Source organism: Staurois parvus, unplaced genomic scaffold, assembly GCF_062004578.1.
Source record: "Staurois parvus isolate SC_StPar_1 unplaced genomic scaffold, SC_StPar_1.0 ptg000155l, whole genome shotgun sequence".
In the NCBI taxonomy this organism is placed as follows: Eukaryota; Metazoa; Chordata; class Amphibia; order Anura; family Ranidae; genus Staurois; species Staurois parvus.
The window spans coordinates 12,206,109-12,218,511 of NW_028317951.1; the positions used below are offsets into that span (position 1 = coordinate 12,206,109).

A 12,403-nucleotide genomic window follows, 5' to 3' on the forward strand; every position below is an offset into this window, starting at 1 on the left:
CCGTAACTGGTTTTTGTGACACAGGGGCGGAAGTCACATTGATCAGACCAGAGGTGATTGAAAGAAAGGGCATCATCCCAGGAAAGTTTTTTACCCTCACTGGAGTTGGGGGGACCCAAACACATGTACCGCGTGTTAACGTGTTCACTGATTGGGGTGCCGGAAGTGGGATGAGAGAGGTAGGAGTCTTGGATGAAACACCCGTTCTGTTGGGTGCCGATTTAGGTACTCTTGTTTCCAATTATGCACCTGCTAAAAACACCCTGCATGCCCCCACGGAACTCTGTGGACATACCAAGGTACTGTGTTCAAATGTTGGGTCAATATCTGGGCCACCTGTGGATGGACAGAGGGAGGGTGAGGAGAGTGTCGAAGTACAGAGTTCTCCATCTCTTAGGGAAGGAGAGGAGACCCCTTTGCATGTGCAGGTATCAAACGCATGTGTAGTTGATGCTAACAATGTAATTACTGAATGTAATGATGATGTTTTTTAATTGTTGGGGGTCAACCACAGTGCTATGAAGTGGGCAGAGGTACAGTCTCTGGGTGCTGAGCAAAGGGATGGTTTGGATAGGCCGTTTCCTTGCTCCAGCCCAGAGGATTCTGCCTCGATAACCCGCCAGCAGTTGTCTTTTTATGGAAGTAGACAGCTGGGTGGTACTTGTAGTCCCAGCAGTGGGGAGTGACCAAAGTGTTGAAGCCCTCAGCAGGCTAGCTGTGAGCTTCCCTGCTGAGAAAGATAAACAACAGCTTGATTGGGACAGTGAGGAGCTAGGATTGAATAGTCTACAGGCAGGGGGCTTGTGGACTGGAAGAGTTAACCAGCTGCTCATTGTGTCCAGTCAGCTTAGGAGACATGTATTGAGAGTGCCATCTGATATGGCCCGTCAGGGTCTATGGGAAAAACCTAAAGCCAGGGAGGAAGTCACACAGAATTATTTCTGGCTTAAATATAACCCTACACAACCAACCAGCACAACTCATGTCATGGGCAGTGGGCAAAGGGACAGAGGGAATGCCGCGGTCAGAGGTTCAGCACTGGGAACCACAGATAGGAAGAGACCTCAAGAGGTCTGGAACTGGGGAGGCTAAGGTGATCATGGCCTGGCCTACTCCCCAGGCCAAAAAGCAGGTTACGTCATTCTTGGGTACAGCTGGCTATAGTAGGACACCTGGGTGCAACTATCATGGCTCAACTGAACCTGTGACTGACCAAACAAATGCAAAACAGATGAAAATGGCGTCATTGATGCCAGCATGTAAAGAGGATTGTTCAACCTGGGCGAAGGTACCTGTCAACACACCTGTGAAGTGAGCCCCGAAATTCACCTATCTGGTTCTGGCGCACACAGGTGCCACTACCTTTGAGTCAGGTGTAGTTCTGGGCTTGAGGAATGAGACCAGAGAGGGACATCTCATCCTCTACCTATACAGGAAGCTACATCTCAGTAAGTTAGCATATGACACCCCTGAACAGAAGGGTCTTGTGATCAGGTAGGCACCACAGAAGCTGCCATGATATCCAGGTGGTTATAGCAGACTGGTACTCACCCCTCATAACCCACTTTGTTGGCATAACAGTGTTGCTAGGGAGAACAGCACCCTTCTCAGAAGGAACCTGATTCTCCAGCAATGCAGTTGTACCACATCCCACAAAGCTAAACGTCTGGGCAAAATGGACCTGTGTCCCTACAAGCCAAAAAGGCAGCAGGAATTGGTTGTGTCACAAGGGAGATTGCAGTTCCCTCCTCTACAACCACCTGAGGGGGGAGGTGTAACTATTGTGTGCAATAGAGACATGGAACCTATATGTGACAGCCATTTTTGTTTTTCATGAGCAATGATCTTCCTCCCCTCCTCCCTCCCAAAAACTGGAATTTGTAGCTATAACTTCAAAAGAACCTCTTATCTTAATTAAAACACAGAGCTGGCCAGGCTGTAAACAGCTAAAGTCTTGGCAGGATGTCTGTTTCCACTAACCTTGAAAAACACTTTCTTCTGCCCTTTCATAAAACAATAATAACTCAGTCAAGCAGTCACACATGACCTGTAAGGCCATTAAGGCTCTAGGAATGCAGAGCATGCCATAAAACGTCTATTCCGCATATAACAATTCCACATACAATTCATAGAATTCAACAAGAACAGGACACATTACTATTAGGTATATATTTGACTAGGGAATATCATACCGAACAAATCAAGGTCATACATGGCTATGTTAGCACATAGGAAAGGGGAGAAAGCAGTCTTCTGCCTCCTGGGTGACAAAGGTACTGCAGAATTCACTAAAAAAGTACCAGGCGATCCTGCCATAAAAGAGCTTATTCAGGCACCTTCTATCAAAAGTATGACAGTTGTGCCCCTGCTTTGTCAACTTGTCATATGCTTTCCTGGTGGAGACCATAAGCAACCATGCAGACACACGGGTTGATTTACTAAAACTGGAGAGTGCTAAATCTGGTGCAGCTGTACACGGTAACCAATCAGCTTCTAACTTCAGTTTGTTCAATTAAGCTTTGGCAATAAAACTTGGAAGCTGATTGGTTTCTGTGCAGAGCTGCACCAGATTTTGCACTCTCCAATTTTAGTAAATCAACCCCGCATTGTGCAGATCTGGTCCATTGAAGTGCTGCTGATGCTGGAATGAGTGCATGTAGAGGGGAAGTGGTTGGAAAAGGCTGGAGGAAATCACAGCACATCAATTCAAATCACAGCAATAAGATGCAAAAAAGGATGAAAAATACGTACACAGATTGAAATTGTTTGCAATACAATACGTAGTGCTTGGGAAACTGAATGTCCTTTTAGGGTTTTAGATGTGCTTTCAAGATAAACACAAGCCACACATGTCTATTTCGCATGCAAGCTGTGTTTAAGTATAGTACACCTGGCACAATAGACAATCCCGTCTCCTTCAATCTTAGTGAAATTATATAGCTAGTTTTACACTGTAGATGATCATTAAAAGCAGTGGGACGTCACCTGAGAAAGGCTTTTAGCTCAGCTGTATGGGTTTTAACAGTGGATTATCCTGTTTGTATTCTGTTTGTATTGTAGTCTCACAATGTCCACTTAGGAAGCATGCTAATTATATAATTATGTTACAATAAAAACATAAAATGAATACTTACCAAAAAAAAACCAACATAAGAATTTCCTTTTAGTTATATTGATCACTTGTTTTTAGCTGGTCTTAAAGCAGAATTAAACCTAAAAACTAGTGCATCTGTGTATCTAACCCATCCCCCCCCCCCAAAAAAAAAAACTTAAAATACTGCAGTTTACAAATTATTAGATGTGATGGCTTTATTAGCTTTCCTTTTTAAGGTTCTTGTCCCTTTATTTTCACCTGGTGATCAGGCCAGTAACACACTTCCTCTTATAGTGTGTCTCCACTCCGGGTGACAGAGACACCTTTGGACAGCAGTATTGTCAATCTGGTGAGAGGATAGTGTTGAGCTGGGTACACACGGGGCGATAATTGCCCAAAAATGGTCAGCTTGGCAAGAACGGAATGACTTGCGGCCCATGTGTACAGCTTCTCATCCAACAGAAGCTGGTCTCATGACTGGCTACTGTCGAATGAGCATGGTGGAATACCAGCATTCAGTCAGCGCTCATAGCCACTGGCTTTGAGCATTGATCACTGTGTTTTGACAGGGTGGGGAGTTCCCCTGTCAGAAAACAATAGCTCAGTGAGGAGATCATATCAGATCTGATAGTACAGCAATCTGTACGTTTTTTTTGTTCAGCCCGCTGGGTTGAACGAAAAAAATCTTCCCGTGTGTACCCAGCATTAGACTAGCAGATTTAGGTGAATTTGACTAACAAATGAAAGCTGAACTCCAGCTCAAGCAATTACAGCAACTGTTTTTTTCCCTGTTATGATAGGCTCTGGTTCACGCTGAATATAACTTAGACATTGTGTGCCTCCTGATAGCCTTCGTATCCATGTATTTAAGCCTGGCAGTTCCAATGTCTCCCATCTGTTGTTACTTTTATTCGATTGTAATCGGGATTTATACAATTGTAGGTAATATCACTTCTCATATCCTGGTCACTACTGGCTAACAGCCTGTATGTTTCAATGATTAAATTTGTATGCTTATTTGCTCTTTCACCAGATGCATCCGACTAGCTCTCGTGGAAGCAACTTATTGTCACGAAACATGTTGAGCAAATAATCCTCTGTTAGTCCCCAACTGGATTAATCATCCATTTTAAACTGGTAGCCCATGTGGCATATACAATCCAATGTATTATATATATGGGGGTAACCCTTTCCAATGCAATCTTTTGACTTCATTATGACCTGGTGCCATTGTGATTTGTAATGTTGAGCCATTTACTGTTATGCATAATTGTTTACAGCTTTTTCTTTGGTTTTAACCATTAAAATTGTAATAAAGATTGTATTTTTACAAATATTGGTTGTGAGGTTACATGCCTATAAAGTCCATACTATATGCTTTCCTGAAATCTACTGACTTAAGGACACGGCCCATATTGAATTTCCTTGGTTCCCATAGTACCGCCCTATGGTAACACCTTAATTTACTATTTGGCCATCTCCATAAAAAGTACCTGTCAGCTGCCCATGCTATCACAGCCTCCTTGTCAGCCTCCTTGTGATAGCAATGAAGGAAAATAATAAATAAATAAATAAAACGTGTTATATATATATATATATATATATAAAAAATAAATTAAAAATAATAATAAAAAAATGAAAGCACCCTTGTCACCCCTGCAAACACCATATAAAAAGCGTGTAGGGCGTGCATGTGTATGTAAACATCAACTGTGTCACACTGGTGAGGTATTGTTGTGAATGTTGGAGTGAGAGCAATGGTTCTAGGGACAAGTTCATGGTTAACACTAAACTGATGACCTGTGAAGGCTTTTAAAGCATTGTCTATGGAGAATTTTTGGTACCATAGTTTTTTACAATTCCACAGGCGTGTGCAATTTTAAGGCATGACATGTTTGGTATCTATTTACTTAACACCATCCAATCTTAGATTTTACTAAAAAAAATACAGTGGGGATCGAAAGTTTGGGCACCCCAGCTAAAAATTTGTATTAATGTGCATAAAGAAGCCAAGGAAAGATGGAAAAATCTCCAAAAGGCATCAAATTACAGATTAGACATTCTTATAACATGTCAACAAAAGTTAGATTTTATTTCCATCATTTACACTTTCAAAATAACAGAAAACAAAAAAATGGCGTCTGCAAAAGTTTGGGCACCCTGCAGAGTTAATATCTTGTACTGCCCCCTTTTGGGAAGTATCACAGCTTGTAAATGCTTTTTGTAGCCAGCCAAGAGTCTTTCAATTCTTGTTTGAGGTATCTTTGCCCATTCTTCCTTACAAAAGTCTTCCAGTTCTTTGAGATTTCTGGGCTGTCTGTCACGCACTGCTCTTTTAAGGTCTATCCATAGATTTTCAATTATGTTGAGGTCAGGAGATTGTGAAGGCCATGGCAAAACCTTCAGTTTACACCTCTTGATGTAATCCCCCATGGATTTTGAGGTGTGTTTAGGATCATTATCCATTTGTAGAAACCATCCTCTCTTTAACTTCAGCTTTTTCACAGATGGCATCAAGTTACCATCCAAAATTTGCTGAAATTTTATTGAATCCATTTTTCCTTCTACTCGTGAGATGTTCCCTGTGCCACTGGCTGCAACACAACCCCAAAGCATGATTGATCCAACCCCATGCTTAACAGTTGGACAGAGGTTCTTTTCATTAAATTCTGTGCCCCTTCTTCTCCAAACGTACCTTTGCTCATTCCGGCCAAAAAGTTCAATTTTAACCTCATCGGTCCACAGAACCTGTTTCCAAAATGCATCAGGCTTGTCTATATGTTCATTTGCAAAGTTCAAATGATGATTTTTGTGGTGAGGACGTAGAAGAGGTTTTCTTCTGATGACTCTTCCATGAAGACCATATTTGTACAAGTATCTCTTTATAGTGGAATAGTGTACCACAACTCCAGTGTCTGCCAGATCTTTCTGGAGGGATCTTGCAGTCAAACGTGGGTTTTGAATTGTTTTTCTCACAATCCTGCGAGCTGTTCTGTCTGATATTTTTCTTGGTCTTCCAGATCTTGCTCTAACTTCCACTGTTCCTGATGACTGCCATTTCTTAATTACATTCCCAACAGAGGATATTGACATCTGAAAACGCTTTGCTATCTTCTTATAGCCTTCTCCAGTTTTGTGAGCGTCAACTATTTTCAGTTTCAGTTTTCTAGACAACTGCTTAGAAGAACCCATGGTGCTGATTGTTGGGGCAAGGTCAGATGAGTCTGGGCATTTAAAACCTTTGAGATTGACATCACCTGGTCTTCCCAGACGATGATTGAGAACAATCCATGACACTGGCAGGTCTCAGCTTTGCAAAGGGGGCAGTGCATGCTATAAATTCTGCAGGGTGCCCAAACTTTTGCAGACGCCATTTTTTTGTTTTCTGTTATTTTGAAAGTGTAAATGATGGAAATAAAATCTAACTTTTGTTGACATATTATAAGAATGTCTAATCTGTAATTTGATGCCTTTTGGAGATTTTTCCATCTTCCCTTGGCTTCTTTATGCACATTAATACAAATTTTTAGCTGGGGTGCCCAAACTTTCGATCCCCACTGTATGTATGCTATTGTGTTCATTTTAGTGTATTTTTTCCTAAAATCCATTTTACTGAATTTTTTTCCTAGTGAATTTTTTCCCTAAAAATCTGTGTTTAATAAATAACTGCACAGATATTGTGCAACATAAAAAAATTGCACCTACCACCATTTTATTTTCCAGGGTCTCTATACTTTTGGGGGAGGGTACAATAATTTCTAGAAAGAAATGCAGATTTCAAAGTAGTTGTAAATCCTGAAGGTTTTTACCTTCATACATTCTATACATGAAGTTAAAAAAACCTTATGTGTGCTGCCTCCCCCACAGCCCCTCCTAATACTCACCTTAGCCACCTCTTGTGCGATGTGCACAGGAGCCTTGGCTGTCCTAGGTCTCTCTCTCCTCATTGGCTGAGACACAGCAGCGTGAGCCATTGACTCCAATTGCTGTCAATCACAGCCAGTGTGCCAATGAGGAGAGAGCAATGGGCAGGGCTGAACTGTGCCTCTATGTGTCTTACAGATTCATAGAGCAGGGCTTGGGAGGGAGCATGCACCAGTGCCTCCATAGCAATTGGCTTGCTTTTGGGGGCACTGATCAAGGGGAAGGAGCCAGGAGCTCCAGCGGGGGACTCTAGAAGAAGCGGTTCAGAGCTGTGCTGTGCAAAACCATTGCACAGAGCATGTAAGTATGACATGCTTATTTATTTTGTTATTTAACCTTTAATATTACTTTAACAAAGTGTTTCTCAAACTATTTTCAGTCAATGCACCCTTTAAAATTCTGCACAATCTCAAGGCACCCATTACAAAATGTAAAAAAACTAAATTAATAGTTTTACAGAACGTAGAAACAGATGTACATGTAGACACCAAATGTTAGAGGTGATTTGTTCTTCTAAAGCAAATACACCTTTGCACACTGGTACTGACCAGTATTCCATTGTTTCTCTTCTCCCTCAGTTTCTCTCTCTATCATTCAGCTAATGTGATCTCAGCCCTGACAGAGAGGCGCAGGGGAGGGGCAAGTAAGGATGCTGTGCAGGTGCCCTATGTCCTTCTTATCAACTGCAGACATTGTTTTTTTACGTCATCAGTGGCTAGAAAGTTGTAATGGTGCACAATGAATACCTCTGGCTTTGTGTAACTAAAAGGCAGGCTTGATCCACCTGTTGGCTTGTATATCGTTTTTAGGCAATTTTTAGGCATTTTGCCAAGGCACCCCTGAAGCAACCTGAAAGCTTCTTTAACATGTGCGCAAAGAAATAAAAAATTGCTTTGGTAGGCAAGTGGTTTAGGATTGAAAATGCGCAACATAATACATTTTTGCATGGTTTAATTCTTCTCTAAGGCATGCATGAAACAAATACAATCCAAATACTCAAACAGTATGTGAACTGTTACATGTGTCAAAAGAATTCCAGTTTAGTTCAGCTGTTCTTGTAATCCAGGCATCCTTACCAGATGGCACAGCCAAATGGTGGACCTCTGTGGCAGTCCTAGACTGTCACTTGGTCTAGAGGGCATCCCCAGGCTGCTGATTTGACATTGAAGGAACAGCAGTGCTCCTATGAGTCATAACTCAGCTTTCTCCTCTTGTAGGCATGCTCACCATGGCCGGATCTAGTGAGGTGCTGGGGTGGCCTATGACCCCGCCGATATCAGTTGTGCCCACCCAGGCAACCTGTGGATGATGTTCATCAGTTGAAGCTGTGTGCAGTGGCTGGCTGCATCTATCAAGTCTAGTGTCTGTGACAGACCTCAGCCAGCACACTCAACCTCCCCTTCCCTGCATGGACAGGAGAGGAGAGATCAATGTGCACCTCCTCCTCCTCCTCCCACCCCTCTCCTCGTGTCTGCCCCGCCCCTCTCCTCATGTCTGCCCTGCCCTCTCCTCATGTCTGCCCCACCCTCTCCTCATGTCTGCCCCTCCCACACTGCAATTCCCAACCAGGGCTGTACTTGAGAAGATGTGTGGGTGGGAAACTTGAAGCACTACAGCCGGCAATTATGTGGTGGCTGCAATATTGAAGACTGCCTGAGCCACCAGACCAGTGTGGGGTGAGTGAGCTGAACTCTGCCCAATGCTGAACTCTCCCCAACTCCTTCCCTTTCTCCCCCTCCCCCCTCATGTCCAGTTAGCAATCAGGGACAACTTTAGTACTGTTGGGTATAGCTGGCAATCTGCTAGTTGGCTAAACTGCTGGGGTTTTCACTCACACGTTTGTGATGCTTCTGTTTTATCACCTTTCTGCCCATCCACAGCATGGCTTTAGGAGCCTGTTTACATGAGCATTGGTCTCTGAAGAGCATTCTGCATTCAGATCACTCTTTAGAGAGCATTTGGCAGGCAGTGAGGAGGTGTTGTTTCACCTCCTCACCACCTGCTTTAACCCCTAGAACCCCACACTAATGCACTGGAACCGCATACATTACACACCGTTGTGGGGTGCTTGCAGAGGTGGGTCATGTTCAGCAGGCACTGCGCCCACAAAATGCAACAGAGTATATAATTCCTGCCACAGCCACAAAGTAAAACATCATAGTGGCAGCATGTGTACACCCCCAGACCTGTGTTGCCAACCATCCATAAATTTATAGACAGTTTGTATTAAACAGGCACTCTTCTCTTGTCCATAAAAACAAAAAACAAAACAAAAACTAGATTCCCACATCTACACATTTGACGTGGATGCAGAAATCCAGCTGAGGTATTGTGTTCTGACAGCAGAGAGACTTATCACTTAGCTCTGATAAGTGCTGCCAGCTATAACTGGCGGTGCTAATCGTGTGGAAATTTTCCTAGAGGCTGGTTGTACAGAAGTCGATCGGTACACTGCCCTGCAAACTGCTGATTCCTGCCCTTTGCTCTACTAACCCCTGTCCTCTGCCCTGCTGATCCTCAGTACACTCCGCTATCGATTCCTGTTTTTCATACACTGCCCGGCTGACCTCATATCCTTTGCCCCCCTGACATTTTTTACTGCACCTCCATATCATACTGGCTAGATCCGGCCCTGATGCTCGCAGTGTTTGACAGCATTGTGCATCACGGCACAGTCTTGTTTGGTATTGGCAGTCCCTCTCCCTCGCTGTGCATGGGATTAGAAGAAGGTGATATAAGGGCCAAATGCAGGTGTTCATTGCATCTATAATCATTTTAATAATTTATTGTTACTGTAAAATTCAGCTTCACAGAGGTACAATTTTTTGCAGCCTTCTCTGTGCAAGAATGTACTAGCATTTAACTGTCTGAAGCAATAGCACACTAAGATTTGTGGATATAATGAGCTTGATGATACCAATCAGTAGCACAGTGGGTAATAATGATGACTGTGCCATAGAGTCAGGTTCCACCAACTAAACCAGTGATATGCTATTGATCTAAGCGATTTCTATAACTGATTCTGTCTGTATTATTCAGCATCTGCGCTCATTACATTCCTCTTCCATGACACACACACCTGACTACACACAGATCTGTGACTTGCATTTAAAATTTACCTGTTTAAAAGTCGAGTTGTACAGCACACACGTTACTGGTTTCTCGTGGCTCGCCACGCTTTTGCTAGCCTCACTCTTCATTTCTAGAACTGCCAACTGATTGTTGAATGACAGAAAGAGGCGTCCGTGGAGCTCGTAGAAATAGAAGGTTAATTGAAATTCCAGAGTTTTTGGGAAGATCCCAGCTAAACGTTGTATGCACACTTGATGATGAACATCCCATACCCTCAACACCTGCAAAAGGATTCACAATACAGCTTGTAATATTGTATTTTTAAGGCTATTACAGTATCTATGTATCCCCTACAGTAACTGTGTTGCAGAAATAACAGTATTCATTTATACCCAATGACAATCTAGAGCAATAAAACAAGAATCAAATTGTGACATGAAAGTTTTTTTAAATCTATGTTTATTGAAACAGTTATCATACTGAAGAATAGTAAAAGAAATGACAGTACGACATTGATGTGTCTGTAGTTTTTGCATTGTTTTTTTGACAGGCTAAATTAAAAAAGAGAAAGGAATTACCAATTTACAAATGATGGAAATAAACATCTAAGCAATAGAGAAAGAAAGAAAGAAAGAAAGAAAGGGATAATAAAAATTATATTTTTATATACAGTATATAAACTAAATAAAACAAAACATTGGCAACTACCTGTGCTTTGTATATGAAACATTTGGGAAATGGGTCATGTTGGCAATAGTGTAGAGGTATGCAGTAGATTTCTGAAAACAGGATACAGTGGGAGCATTATAGAATTAGTGGAAAATCATTGGGGGCATGGGTTGGGTACTGGTACTTTTAACTTGTGTTGTACCATGTTGTGTTTTGGAAGACTATAAGTGAAGAATAAAACTGAGAACCTGGCATGGGTTTCTGAAGGAATGGGGGTCAAGTGTTAAAGATTCTCAGTTTTGGTGGATTTGAAATGTTAAAAGAGAAGTTTAGGAATAAAAAAAAAAGTATTTATAGTCACCTAAGTGGATGTTGCATCTATCCCCTGCCACGTCTAAGACTGAGAATTGAGCCTTCAAAGACCACTGATCACTGAGTGAAAGCCAATGACTGTCTGTCACCAGCTTTCTGCTCTGCACCTCCACCGTTCACTGGACTGTGAAGGGTGCTGGAGGAGCTGGCTCAGGCTCTTGGTGACTTGCTGAGAGACTGAGCCGGCTGCCAGTCGGGAATCAAAGTGGATCCCGAATTTAAAGTTGGGATCTTTCCAGAGCCTGGGCTGGCTCAGTGACTTCAGCCAACAGCAGGCTTTAGCCGGCTGCCAGCTGAAAATAGGTCACAGGAGTGTAGAAAGAAGTGCACTCCTGTGATCAAAAGAGTTTTGGCCCTTTTTCTCTTTTAAAGTAGGACTAAAAGCAGAGCTTGTTTTTCATTTTGGATAGAGTTAGCGGGGTTATAACCCTTGTCAGTTTTTTTGGCCATCTACCATTTACACTTTTAATCTGATCTTGGGGTGTTTTGTAGGTGTACACTTTTTTTGGTAGCTGCTGGCAGCTTTTTTGAATATACTTACCACTTTAATTAGGTGCAGCTGTTTCTATTTTATAATCACTAATAGTAAACCTGAGGGGCTATAACCAGTTTCTGAGAATACATTTTTTCACTGACAGGAAGCATAAATGTTTACATTTTGTAAATTATGTTGTGTTGAATTAGTACAAAGTTTTGACAGTATCTGAAAAATTGTCAAGGTTGGCTTTGGCATTCTGCAGTAATATGAGTCATATACAGGATGACCTCACACCAACAATTTGCTTAGGGCTAAGGAATCATGAAAAAGTTCAGTTAAGTTTTATTGAAAAGTTCAGAGTAACAATTTTTTGTGGGTGAATCTTTAATTAAGCATAGCAGGTGTAATGTGATTATGGGATAACATACTGTATTTAGTTTGTAGAAAGAGGATTAACATACGTTTACCACCTTTGTCTAACACATGTTTAGATATGATAGTAATATATTAAAAGAATTTAGCTTAAGGTGACCATGGCATGCAAATATTACTTACATGTGAGCCCTAATTTTGTGAACCACTGTTCTTCTGTGCTGTACACTTCTATATATGAAGAAGGGGCTTGAGGCAGGGCCGTCACTTCCACTAGGCAAACTAGGCAGTCGCCTAAGGCATACGGCCACCTAGGGGCACCTGAGCGCAGCACAGGCCGGCACTCTCTCTGTGTGGCCTAAGGACCTCTTGTATGAATTCTTCACTTCTCTGCAGAGTCCCCCCTCTCCTCATACACAGGG

The 12,403-nt window shown here is 42.2% G+C and overlaps 1 protein-coding gene across 2 annotated transcripts in view; it reads right to left on the reverse strand.

Moving 5' to 3' along the window:
• Positions 1-12,403, reverse strand: part of WDR49 (WD repeat domain 49) — a 198,530-nt gene that overhangs the window by 139,381 nt on the left and 46,746 nt on the right. For both annotated transcript variants that reach the window (XM_089675462.1, XM_089675463.1), the window contains one exon: positions 10,138-10,371. In XM_089675462.1, coding sequence (XP_089531588.1) covers positions 10,138-10,371 — 234 coding nt within the window. The remainder of the gene's footprint in view (positions 1-10,137; positions 10,372-12,403) is intronic.